The sequence below is a fragment of the Panthera uncia genome, chromosome D4, assembly GCF_023721935.1.
Source record: "Panthera uncia isolate 11264 chromosome D4, Puncia_PCG_1.0, whole genome shotgun sequence".
In the NCBI taxonomy this organism is placed as follows: Eukaryota; Metazoa; Chordata; class Mammalia; order Carnivora; family Felidae; genus Panthera; species Panthera uncia.
In genome coordinates, this window is record NC_064807.1 from 31,261,780 (window position 1) to 31,276,086 (window position 14,307).

The window sequence follows — 14,307 nt, forward strand, 5'->3', positions numbered from 1 at the left end:
GAAGGTGCAAAGGAAGTAGTAAATATAGGACATGATTTTTAATCTGCCTTGGATATTTGATAAGGGAACTCGGAGTTAAAGTTCATGCTTGTTTCTATTTTTAATCTGTGACTACTAAAAAGTGAATATGCTTAAACTGTCTAGCGATCAAATTCTATTTTTAGCTTATCATTTTCTGTTTATATTTTAGCTTTGAAAAAGATTCAGAACAAAAGTTTAGGAGTTTTAAGTCCATTTTTCAAAATACTTTGTTCAGTTTCTATTGTGATGCATATTCATTTAATACCACATGAAGTTATGTTAGTTTAGATATTTATAAGTAGAATTTGAGGGGCACCTGGGTGGCTCAGACCGTTAAGTGTCCAACACTTGGTTTTGGCTCAGGTCCTGATCTCAGAGTTTGTAAGATTGAGCCCAGAGATAGGCTTGTGCCCTGACAGCACCAAGCCTGCTTGGGATTCTCTCTCTCTCCCTACCCCTATACCCCTCCCCTGCTCCTCCTCCACTCATGTGCGCATGTGCGCTCTCTCTCAAATTTTTTTAACAAAAACTTAGCCTTTAAAGACAAAAAAGTAGAATTTGAATCCTATAGGAAGAAAATCCTTTATCTAAAGCTAAAGTAAGCTATGGATGTACTTTATTTTCAGTGTCCTTTTTCTAGGGCTTTTTACTTACTAAATTTTATCCAACTCGTTTATCATCACATCTCTTTAGTGATATTCTTATTATTGTACCATTCTTACACTACAATTTTGGTGTCCATATCAAGTTATAAATCAAAGTTTACTGTATTTTAACCATATTGGCCTCTTTGTGGTGCTTAATCATATGAACATGCTTCTGCTTCAGAGCCCTTGCCATTTGCTGTTCTTCTGCCTGGTCTGCTCCACACATATCCTTATTTGGCTTGCTCTGTGTCTTGTCTTGGTTGTTTGTTCAGACATCACTTCAAAAGAAGCTTTTAATGTTGTATAACATTACATATGTACATGCAGGGCATTGAATTGTTTCCTTACTCTTTCTTTGTGGTATTGATTATCACCTGAGATTTCTCTCTCTTGCCCTACTTGTAGTAGTTTCCTGTTGTTGCTGCAACAAATTCATAAATTTAAATGGCTTAAATAGTAGAACTTACCATTTTATAGTTCTGTAAGTCAGAAGTCTTATATGGATTTCACTGGACTAAAAGTGTCAGCAGAGATGTGTCACTTTTTGGAGAATCTAAGGGAGAATCTGTTTCCTTGCCTTTTCCAGATTTTACAGGCCTCCCAATGCCTTGGCCCATGGCCTACTTCTCCCATTTTAACGTTGCATATCTCTGACTCACTTCCCTCTTCTACTTTTAAGTTCCCCTGTAATTACCTTGGGCCTACCTGGTTAATCCTATTTCAAGGTAATTAACTTAATCATGTCTACAAATTCTCTTTTGCCATGTAGTATAATATTCACGTGTTCCCGTACTTAGGGCATAGATATCTTTGGCACCCATCATTCTGCCTGTCATACCACTGAAATGTTAGTGCCTTGACTTTTGTTGGCTACTGTGTGCCAGGCCCTGTTCTAGGCATTAGTTATAATGAATATTAAGTAAATAGAGTATTTCATAGAATTGGAGATTAACGGTTTTCTTTATTTTACCATCTCAAATTAAAATATCTTGCTATTGGACCAAAGTTGTGTTCTTTAAGAGATTGAGTTTGAGTTTGCATCTACAAACCTGCATGAATCCTACCTTGTGGTTCAGTTCCTGGGATACTTTTTCTACTTATACCCACTGATAACATTGAAATGGTCATGTTTATTTTTTATCTCTACCTGCTAGGTGGTTTATTTACCATTTATCTTAAACTGTGAGAAGAGCCGTTTGGTGTCCTAGCTTTGAGGGTGTTTCTTAGACGTCTCATCTCAAATTTTTTTCTTTTTTATGATTTCATAAAATAGTGTGCCTTATAGTTGTCTTCCATTTAGAGTCCTAACTTTGGGAGTTCTTCTTAGACTACCCCATTGCAGGCCAGTTCTTTTTTGGTAGTACATAAAATAATGTATTTTATAATTGGTGGTTTATTAGATTCAGTTTTGGCTTCATCAGTTTTGTTCAGAGGAAATCGGTATGGTAAGCCTTCAACTGAAATGATAGATAAATGAAAAGGTGATTCTAGTTTTGAATCTGTTTTTGTGATATTTATTGTACCACCTAATGAAGTACATGGAAGGTTTCTGTTTCCAGGTAGGATGGAATAGCTGGCAGTAGATTAGCATTTTTACCTAAAACTAGAAGAGCCAGCTCAAATAACATTATCATCTGTTATGTTAATGAAGCAGAGAGGTAAGGAGAACTACCAGAGCCTATGACTCTGGAATGGGAAGAACCTTAGAAAGCAGTTGGTTTTTGTAGTTGCTTTTTGCCCTGGGAACCCTTGCTAATAATTATGGATGTAGAGCAGATCTAGTTGAAAGCAGCTGGGGGCAGGGTGGAGACTGAGCTTTTGGCAGATGTTGGGGATGTTTCACACATATGGCCTGTTTTCCTCACATGACTTTTGCTAAATACTGGGGTTTTGCTGGGCAGGAGGCTAAAAATGTAAGTAAAAAGCACAGTGGAGTTTTCAGTAGTCTTCGAAGGCAAACAGATTTTGTGATCACTGGGTGAAATGGTCCCACAGAGTATACAAAAGGCTCTTAGTTGAAAACTGGATGGCTAAGACAAATATGTAGACTACATTTTGTAAACAGGCCTTGCCTCAGCATAGTTGCTGAATAAAATGTTAAATCACCACAGTATCTTCCCAGCACGAGGAAGATTGGTCTGAAGCCTCCTCTAATGTTTTATACTTATATTGTTGAATATTTTTGTTTGGTTTGATAACATCTTTATCTCGGCTTCATTTTTTATAATATGTTTTCATTAGAACTGTATTTCTAAGTTGAGAAATTTTTTGTCCGTGTTTTCAGATGCTGTTCTATTATGTTCTAGCTTACATTGTTTCTGGTGAAACTTGGCTCATATTCCTTTTGTTTTTATCTTTAGTTTTCAGCATTATTGCAATATGCGATTATATTTTCTTTATATTTATCTTGCCATGGAACCAAAAGTATGGTACCAAAAGGTAGGGCCACATAATCAAAAACAAGAAGAAAAATCAATAATAAAAATGGACCCATAGGTGATACTGATAATTCAGGTTATTAGACAGGATTTTAGAATAATTATGATTAATATGCTCAAGAAAATAAATGAAGATGGAGAATTTCAACTGATAATTGGAATCTATAAAAAAATCACTGGGAATCTATAAGATAATTACTCTAGAACTGAAAAATACAGTATCTGAAACTAAGACTTCATTAGATTGGCTTAATAGCAGAAGATAGGAGTAGTGATAGGCAAGTCAGTGAAAAATATCAAAACTGAAACATGGAAAAAAATTATGAGAAACAACACAGAAAAGACTGTCGGACACATGGGACCTGGCAAAAGGTATGCATTACATCTATTTGTTGTTCCCAAAGAAGAGAAGGGTGAAAACAATATTTGAAAAACTAATAACTAGAATTTCCAAAAATGGGAGAAGATAGTCCAAATTGAAGCCCTGTGAACCCTAACCAGGATAAATACAAAGAACACACTGTGGCATATTGCAATAATGCTGCTGAAAACTAAAGATAAAAACGAATATGAGCTGAGTTTTCATCAGAAACGATGTAAGCTAGAACACAATGGAACAACATATGAGAACACTGATAAAAAATGTTAGAAATACATTTCTAATGAAAATAGATTACAAAAATGAAGCAAGATAAAGATGTTATCAAACCAAACCTAAGAATCCAAACCCTTTTGCCCTGCTGGTGGGAATGCAAAATGGTGCAGCCGTTCTGGAAAACAGATGGAGGTTCCTCAAAAAATTAAAAATAGAACTACTCTACGACCCAGCAATTGCACTACTATGTATTTATCCAAAGGATACAGGTGTGCTGTTTCAGAGGAGCACATGCCACCCCAAGGTTTACAGCAGCACTGTCGACAATAGCTAAAATATGAAAAGAGTACAAATGTCCGTTGACAGATAAATGGATAAAGAATGGATAAAGAAGATGTGGTATATATTACTCAACAATCAAAAAGAATGAAATCTTGCCATTTGCAACAACATGGATGGAACTAGAGTATATTATCCTAAGTGAAATTAGTCAGAGAAAGACAAATATCATATGACTTTACGCATATGAGGACTTCAAGATACAAAACAGATGAACATAGGGGAAGGGAAGCAAAAATAATATAAAAACAGGGAGGGGGACAAAACATAAAAGATTCTTAAATACAGAGAACAAACAGGGTTGCTGGAGGGGTTGTGGGTGGGGGGATGGGCTAAATGAGAAGGGGCATTAAGGAGACACTTGTTGGGATGAGCACTGGGTGTCATATATAGTGGATGAATCACTGGATTCTACTCCTGAAATCATTATTGCACTATATGCTAACTAACTTGAATGTAAATTTTAAAATAAATTTTTAAAAAAATCCTAGGAAAAAAAAAGACATAAAAAAAACAAAAAAACAACCTAAGAATCCAATACCAACATACTACACTAAAAGAAATACTAAAGAGACATGAAATACAGGAAAGAAAAAACATAGGAAGGGTAACTGTATGAGTAAGTTCAAATAAACTATTCACAACACACAATAATAGTGAAGTTTAAAATATGTGTAAAATAAAATGCAGGACAACCACAAAAGATGGAAGTTGGTAAATGAAGCTATGAAATTCTGATATGATCAGAGAAGTAGTGAGAACTTAAAAGTAGATTGATTTTTACCTGGTATATTCTCTAAGAGCCACCACATTAAAGTAATATTTTAATACATAATTAAATATTAAAAGATTAAAAAATAGGGTAAAATGGAATAATTATTAGAATAATTCAAAAGAAAGCAATCAAGAAGAGTAAAAGAAACAAAAAGGTAGATAAAATAGAAAACATATAGTAAAATGGTAGAAACAAACCCAGATATGTCAGCCATTGTATTAACTATATGTGAGCTAAATATTAAAGATCACCAGAGGAGATAAAAACAAAACCCATATGCTGCTTATAAGAAAGACTCCTTAAATATGAAGTCACACAAGTTGAAATTACAAGGATAGATGGAATTCTAGAAAGATGACAACAGCATAGATTTTTAATCTCCCTAGATATTCTCATACAAACATAGAACAACTAAAATATCTAACCCGAAAGTCATGGGCAACATTTATAACCATTCAGGGAATTGTGGTATCCCCTACAAACACCAAAATAGCTGGTGGGATAAACAACTGATAGCTATGAGACCTGTGTGGTATCAGCAGCCGTACAAGAGGTAGGAGAGGGTAACTATAGCATATGTGATGAACTCAAGCACACTGAAATAATAAAACTAGTTCAGCAAGCTGTTTTGAGAATAACAGTTATGGTGTTCATCTTTCAAAATAACCTGCAGTGATTCCTGCTTCCTGGTATACCACTTCCAAGAACTATTAACAGTTTTACCAAAAAATGAACTGGATTTGATTAAGCATTTCTAAATGCAAGAGTTGGCCATTGTTTTGTGCAAAGGGCCAGATGGTAGCTTTAACCTTTGGCGGCCAAATGGTCTCCACCATCACAACTATTCTGCCACTATAATACGAAATGAACTATAGAGAATGCATAAATGAGTAGTTTTTCCAGTAGAACTTTATTTATAAAAATAGGCAGCAGACTAGGGTTTTTTGACCTCTACTCTGGATCCAACTACTAACTTACTAGAAATACAAATGATGGGGAAAAAACCTATTTAAACTACACTTTGGGAATGCACATATCAAAATCAAGTCTGCGGGGAAACTCTATAGGACAAATAATAGCAGTTCTTCAACAAATTGTAAGCAAGAAAAAGATTGCATGGAAATTGATAGGTTAGAATCTTTAAAGCACAGGTAGAACTGTATATGCTTAGGCAGATAAGTGATAAGACTAAGAAAATTAAGGTAAATAAAACTCTTGAAAGGGAATAATGAGATTGGGAGGGAGCATGTCAAGTGCTTCTGAGGTAAACAGTTCTATTTCCTGTCATGATTGATGACTGCAAGAATGTATACCTTATAATTGGCTATACTACACATTTGTCTATGCAGTTTTCTGCATTTGTGAATATTTGACATTAAAAGTTTTAAAAGGTGAAAGAATAGAAAAAGTTACCAAGCAAATTCTAACCAAAAAAAAGTACACTTTTGATATAGAATGCGTTACAGAGATACAGAGCCATTTTATGACAGTTTAAGAATCCTAAATCTCTGTGTACCCGATAACAAAACTTCAAAAATATAAACCAAAGTTGACATGTTAAAAGGAGAAATCCACATATAAGTCCATAGTCACAGCCGGAAAGTTTGAAGAAGCTTATGCAAACAGGTATAAACTGTGTCTATGAGGAGTATGGCTTGGTATCTGAAGGACTTTTCTTTTTAATAAGAGGTCAACTTTTTACCCAGAAACTTACTGTATTTACTGGAAATATATTTAAATCTTTTATTTTGATTGATAGAGTATCATTTTATCTAGTATTTAATTTATAAGAAAACTGTCTTGTTCCTAGATAATCTAGGTGAAGTCTATAAATTTTTTTCCTAATATTACACTAAAGTCACACTTAATTTTGAATAGTAACTAGTCACTATTTGACTTTACCTGCCATTGGAAAGCTCAAAGTGATTGGAATAGCTATAGTCCCAATTTGTAAATAGACAAAGTTCAGTGGGTTTCCTAAATGACTCTTAATTATTTGTATATGATTTAGATTTTGCTGGCAGAAGTTAACTTTTCTTCTTTTTTTAAACAGGGGTTCTGAAGGAAAATTAAATGACTGCCAGATAAGATTCGTAAATGAAATCTTTAAGATCGAGAAACCTGGAGCACATCCCCTCTCACTGGCAGATGGAAAGTTTTTAAGTATGAATTTTTCTTATGGATTTAGATTACATATGTTGTACTTGATTGGTATTTTAACCACCCAGGGAATAACTTCCGAGAAAGTATAAAGCTGCTGCAGATCATACAAATTTATTTTCATGACCACAGTTTTGATCTAAGATCCTTTCTGGTTTAGTGAATTTTTCTCAAATGATAAGATTTGTTTTTAAAAAAACAAATTTTTTTTCTCACCTTGGCATTTTATTGCCATTTTCTTGTTTCGCTTATTATAAATCTGTCCAAATAACATTTCAGTAATTTTGTGGCTACTTAGATTGATTTTTAATAATGAGACTTACTTTCATATGAGTAGAGCCTGACAGTAATGATGGTTAAACTTTGAATTTCTGGGAGGTAATAAATGAGGTTTAAATAATCATGAGAATATTAGAACGTAGCCCTACCTTTTCACTGTGCATATTGTATTTGCTTAATATCATACAGCTGGTTGGTAACAAAGGTAGGGCAAGATTTTAGGTCTTTTAATTCATGATTGAATTGCTATCTTTCCAAATAGATTACTGTTTCATACTTTCTTCTGAATTTTTTGTGGGAAGCAATTTATTGGCTTTATGCCACATGTCAATGTCCAGTATTTTTTGTTTGTTTTTTAAGATTTAAGTAATCTCTACACCTAACGTGGGGCTCAAACTTACAACCCTGAGATCAAGAGTTGAATGCTGTATCTACTGAGTCAGGTGCCCCCAATTTCTAGTATATTTTAGAAAAATAAAGTTTTTAGGCAGACTAAAACGTTCTGCCTAACCTCTTCTTACCACAATTGTGCAAGATTACAGCAAGACAAGACCTTTAACAGATCAGTAAATAAACTTTCATGTTACCAGTCTAAGCCATTCTCATTTTTTGAGACTGCAATGTTGATGTATCTAGATTTGAATTAAGAACCTTTAGGAGTACTCTGTCAGGCTCTGTGCTGACAGCTGGAGCTGCTTCAGATTCTGTCTCTCCCTCTCTGGCCCCTCCCTTGCTCATGGTCTGTCTGTCTCTCAAAAATAAATACACATAAAAAATTTTTTTTTTTTTAAAGAACCTTTAGGTGTACTCTGTAGGAGTACTTGTGTGGTTATATCCTAGGATTACAGGTAACTTGAGTAATTTGAGTAAACCTTTTTAATGTAACTTAGTCATTCTCAGTAAAACAGTGCAAAACCAAGATAGATAAGGTTTTTGTCATCTTTCTATTCTCAGTACTTCTGCATGTATTCTGTTCCCTCTCATTCTCCATCTATCTCTTCTCTGCCTAATGCTACTCACATTATAGCTACAACTTGTATGTGAAGAAATCATTTCAGAGCCACAGCCAGACTGCCACTGATCATATCACTCTTCATACCAAAAATCTAAGCATGCCAAAGGCATGTTTTTAGGTCTGTCATGCATCCATTACTTGTATGTTGTCATAGCTCCCTTAGTGAAAGTAAAACAAAATTGTAATCTGCCATTCATTAGCAACAATAGAGTCGAAATCGACTCTTGATTTCAGCTCAGATCATGATTCTCAGGGTCGTGAGATTGAGCCCCATATTGTGAAGACTGTTTAAGATTCATTCTCTCTCTCTCCCTCCCTCCCTCTTTCTCTTTCCCTCTCTCTCTCTCCCCCTCCCCCTCCCTCCCTCCCTCCCTCCCTCCCTCCCTCCACTTCCCTCACTTGCACTCTCTCTCTCTCAAAAATAAAATAAAATAAAATAAAATAAAATAAAATAAAATAAAATAAGGCAGTCACCAGTTAGAAAGATAGTGCTGAAATCAGTGCCTTTTCTCTTCCCCCTCTCTTATTTTTCAGATATGGCTTCCCATTTCCCTTATATTGCTAGATCAGTTCTGATATGGTAAATTTCCTCACAAATATGTTGTGTACATTTGTCAGAAATTCAAAATAATAAAACAATATTAATTTAAAAATAGAACTCCCAAGAAGTAATCAGTCAAACTATGTATATCATCCTAGACCTCTTCCTCTATCTACATAATTCATCTGCAAAATTCTGCAGGGGGTGCCTGGGTGGCTCAGGTCATGATCTCACAGGTTCGTGAATTTAAGCCCTGCATCAAGCTGGCTGCTCTCAGCATGGAGCTTGCTTTCAGATCCTCTGTCTTCTCTCTTCTGCCGTCACTTGTGTTCTCTCTCTCTCTCTCTCTCTCTCTCTCTCTCAAAGATTAATAAACATTAAAAAAAAATTCTGTAGTCCTTTTTGAATTTTATATAAATTTACCTTAGTTTTCATAAAATCTTCCCAACCATTTCTCTTGACATTTTAATTTTTGGTATTGTGAACATAAAGATTTTTTAGTATATATACTGTATATTTTAAAATTTCAAGGGAACAGTTGGGTAGAAGGTGTTTGGATTTTAGTAGGTTGCCAGAGTTCTGAACCAATTGACAAATAAGATAAAAAAATCAACTGGGTTAGAAATGCTATTTCTAGGGGTGCCTGGGTGTTTTAGTCGGTTAAATGTCCAACTCTTGATTTTGACTCAGGTTATGATCTTAACATTTGTAACATCAGCTCTATGCTGACTATGGAGCTTGCTTGGGATTCTCTCTCCCTCTCCCTCTGCCCTTCCTGGCTCATGCGTGCATGTGCTCTCTTTCTCAAATAAATTTTAAAGACAAATAAAGAAATGCTATTTCTATTATGTTAAAAAGTATGTTGGGGGCATAACTTGAATAAGAACCAGAATGGGCTTGCTAACTCTTAACAGCCCTCCCCTTCCTACTTTAGCCTATTCAAGGAAAGGTTTGGGTCTGCAGAGTACATGGTATTTAATAGTTCCACTTATTAAGTAGTTAGATCCAAACGACTTTAACAGAATGTAGTATTCCCTTGAAATTTATTTTTTTATTATGAATATCATTGTCAAATTGGCTTACATACAACACCCAGTGCACATCCCAACAAGTGCCCTTCTCCATGCCCATCACCCATTTTCCCCTCTCCCCTACTCCCCCACCCCATCCACCCTCAGTTTGTTCTCTGTATTTAAGAGTCTCTTGTGGTTTGCCTCCCTCCCTCTCTGTTTGTAACTATTTTTTCCCCTCCCCTTCCCTCATGGTCTTTCCTTGAAAGTTAAAGATACCTTATGATGCCCTGGTGAGTTCACTGTATTGCCCCTGGACATTTGGGGAAGTTCCAGCTAGCCAATACAAATTTTTAAGGCAAAAGTATACATTATCCCCATGGTTGCAGGTAATGATGCCCGCTGTGCCTGTGCTTTATCCCTGTAATTTTGGTAAGTATAGAATGAAGCTCAGGGGGCGCCTGGGTGGCTCGGTCGGTTAAGCGTCTGACTTCAGCTCAGGTCATGATCTCACAGACCGTGAGTTGGAGCCCCGCGTCAGGCTCTGGGCTGATGGCTCAGAGCCTGGAGCCTGCTTCCGATTCTGTGTCTCCTTCTCTGTCTGCCCCTCCCCCGTTCATGCTCTGTCTCTCTCTGTCTCAAAAATAAACTTAAAAAAAAAAAAAAAATTTAGAATGAAGCTCAGGCATTTATTCTTAAAGTCCCACACTTGATTATTCTTTGTGATTTTTTTTCTGTTCATTAAGAAAAGCTGTATGCTATCTATTTTCATGCGTTTTTCTTTACAAGATTCATAGATAATAAAAATTATTTTAAGACTGAGCTTGTTATAATTTTGTTCTTACTAGGGAAAAATGATCCTGAGTGTGATATTTGTGGTGGAGATCCAAGTAAGAAGTGCCGTTCTTGCTCCTGTCATATATGTGGTGGGAAACAGGAACCCAACATGCAGCTTCTATGTGATGAATGTAACATGGCCTATCATATTTACTGCCTGAATCCACCTTTGGATAAGGTCCCTGAAGAGGAATACTGGTATGATTATCAGGGGTTTTTTGTTATTACTGTGTTAAGAATTGAATGTGAAATATGTATTTAAACCACAAAAAGATTTCTTAAGATATGTAATGTGTATTAAAGCACTTAAAATTTTATAGCCAGTGGTTTATTGGCATTGATAACTTTGATTATTATCACAGCTTGTGAACCAGTCTCTAGCTGTTTTTAATCCCTGCAGTCCTTCCTCTAATATGGAGTCTGTGTTCTTTCAAAAATGCAAATATGATTGTGTTAATTCCTTTGCTTCTCAGGTTTTATGTTGCCATGCAAGGCCTTGCACAATATTTTTTTAGTTGATTTCTCCAGGTGCATTTCTTACCATTTTCCTCTTCATTTTCCCAAATACTCTACAGTCTAGCCAGATTAAATATCTTTCAGCTCCTTAAGTAAGTCCAGGTCTTTCTCTCCTCTGGGTTTTTATACTTGACACATTTTCTCTTTGAAACCTATACATCTTTGCTTAACTTTAGGATATTTATCCTTCAGGTTTTCACTTAACTGTGATTCCATCTGGGAAGCCTTTTTGGGTGGCCTCTCTATCCCTCAGCTATTTTAGATGTGCCTGTTATAGTACTTAATAGTTATTTAAGTGCTTAATATATGCTAGATGCTAACAAAGTGTTTTACATGGATTATTGTATTTAATCCTATGAGGTTAATAAGTGGAACCAGGCACTAAGGTTAAATATACCAGCCAAAATCTATGCTAAGTAGTCTTAGCTACAAAACAAAATCATTAGAAAAGAGACTGGGAAGAACATGCTCAAAGTAATAATGAACTTTTTCATGTCATAATAAGTTTTTTCTTCTTAAGCTTTGGACTATTGCTGGCGTGGAGGGTTAAGTTAAGGAATGACATACTCAGAAGTACGGGCATTCCTCAGAGATAGTACAGGTTCCAGAACAGTCTGGTAAAGTAAATATCACAATAAGGCAAGTCAGATGAGCTTTTTTGTTTCTCAGTGCATATAAAATTGATGTTTACACATGATGCTGTAGCCTATTAAGTGTGCAAAATACTTTATTGCTAAAAATGCTAGCCATCATCTGAGTTTTCAGCAGGTCTTAATCACTGATCACAGATCACCCTGACAACATAATAATTGAAAAAGTTTGAAATATTGTGAGAATTACCCAAATGTGACACAGAGACAGAAAGTGAGCAAATGCTATTGGAAAAATCACACCAATAGACTTGCTCGATGCAGTGTTGCCACAAACCTTCAGTTTGTAAAAAACAAACAAAAAACCACACAGTATCTGCAAAGTGCAATAAAATGAAGTGTGCTTGTAATAACATTACAATTAGGTAGCTGGTGTTACTGTAAAGAATAGATTGTTTTCTTCCCTTTGGCCTATCCCCATCTGTTGGGAGGGTTGTTACTGTATTATCACAGAGGCTGTAAGGGTGGGTGGAGGGAAGGGATGTAACTTCTTCCTTTCACCCCCTTCCTCTGCCTTGCGTGGTCACAGCCTGAATTTTACCATCTGTAAACATATTTCCTCTAAAATCTCATATATTTTTCTTCCCTTTTGTTTCTGTGGACAGTATGTTTCTGCTTCTCTAAAATGCGAGCCCTTCTGTCTGCTCTCACAGTTCCGTATCCCTTTGCCTTTTCAGGAACTTCATTCCTACAGTGAATTCCTCTCCCAGATTGCCATTGCTGGGTTATTCTCAGTATCCTATAATCTATTCAGTCACACACACACCCCCTTCCCTTGATCCCATTTCTTTGCTTCCTTTATGGCAAAGCTTCTCAAGAACTGTCTGCATTGGTAATTTCCATTTCCTCTCCTCCTGTTCATACCTCAGCTCTCCAATTGGACTTTCCTTCTCACAACTCCACTATATTTGTTTAAGTTAGGCTCACAGACACATTCCGTGTTGCCAAATCCATTGGTCCTGTCTAAACCCTCTCCTTACTTATACTTATCAGCTCTCTGTCTTTATAGATTTTATGATACCATATGACCTAATTTTCATCCTACTCCACTGGCCTTTCCTTCTTAATCTCTTGTTGGTTTTCTCATATCTACCAGATTTTGGAGTTTTCCAAAACTATTCCAGCACTATTCACTTGCTTTTTGTTCTTCATGCTTGCTCCCTAGATGACCTCATCCTATCATGAGACTTTAAATATGAAGCTAATGGTTCTAAATTTTTGATATCTTCATAGCTAATCTTCCCTGGGCTCTGTATTCCTGTATTCATTCAATTGCTTACTTGACAAGTATCACAAAAGTAGTCCAGCTGGAGATCTTGATTTCCATAAACATACCCCCTAACACCCTCCTCCTCCCTCAGTCCTCAGTAAATACTACAGTCATCCTGTCTTCTTGCTCAGGCTTAAAAGCTAAACTTCATCTTTGATTCTCTCTTTGCCCTCCTTACATAGTCCACATCCAATTATACATGAGCAGATCTTGTCAGTCCTGCATAATCTTTCTCCACTCTCACCCTTCAGTCCAAACCAACATCTCTTCCCTGAACTGTATAATAAACACCCAACTTGTGTCCTTGCTTTCACAATGCTTACCAGGTGTCCTTTCTCCCATAGCAGCAGAATGATCTTACTAAGTCCGAATCTGTTCAAAGCCCCCTAGTGTCTTCCTTTTGCACTTAGAATAAAACTAAGCCCATGCCATCAATGACCTGACCTCTGCCTGTTCTATAACCTCATTGCTTATCTCTGTGCAGTTCAGAGTTGACCTAAACTTCAGCTTCCCAACCTTCATGTTTTTCAAGGCATACCACTCCTTCTTATGCCTCGGGACTTTTATACTTAATGTCTTTTTGCCCGGAATGCCTTCCCTGGCTTCTTCTCAAAGGAGGCCAACTGACTCCTTTGGTCTCAGCTGGAATATCACTTCAGAAACTACTCTATCTAAAGATACATGCCATGTTTAATCAGTCTTAACATCCACATAACCCTGAGGTATTTCCTTTATAGAACTTGTCACTTCCTGAAATTGTTTCATTATATGTACTAGTTTTCCTTAACTACTCTGTACAAACATTTTGATCACATTTATCCCCAGTATCAAAATAGTGCCTGACATAGGAGGTTCTGAGCAAACCTGATGAAGGAATGAAGGTTTGACCATCTTTTCTATGTCTCCAAATCATTTCACCTCTGAACTCATTTTTCTCATCAGAAATAGTACCTGCTTTGCCCCTAAGATCTCTGATAAAATTAGTTTTAAAAGTTAGCACATCAGGTAAAACTAATTTTGGGAAACCTCCTGATTTCTCAGTTAGAAGGGATTCTACTTGGTATTATCTGTTGACTTCTACATTTTAATTTTTGCCTTGATTTTGCATCTGTATATCACAACTTAACTGATTTTCTCAGAATCAGTGACTGACTTACATTTTTCTTTCCTGTAGTACTAAACAAGATATCTCATAATTAGGCAGTCAGAATTAA

The 14,307-nt window shown here is 36.1% G+C and overlaps 1 protein-coding gene across 2 annotated transcripts in view; it reads left to right on the top strand.

The window, feature by feature from the left end:
• The window catches only part of UHRF2 (ubiquitin like with PHD and ring finger domains 2), an 82,001-nt gene that overhangs the window by 41,465 nt on the left and 26,229 nt on the right, over positions 1-14,307 (top strand). For both annotated transcript variants that reach the window (XM_049634467.1, XM_049634475.1), the window contains exons 5-6: positions 6,869-6,978; positions 10,669-10,855. In XM_049634467.1, coding sequence (XP_049490424.1) covers positions 6,869-6,978; positions 10,669-10,855 — 297 coding nt within the window. The remainder of the gene's footprint in view (positions 1-6,868; positions 6,979-10,668; positions 10,856-14,307) is intronic.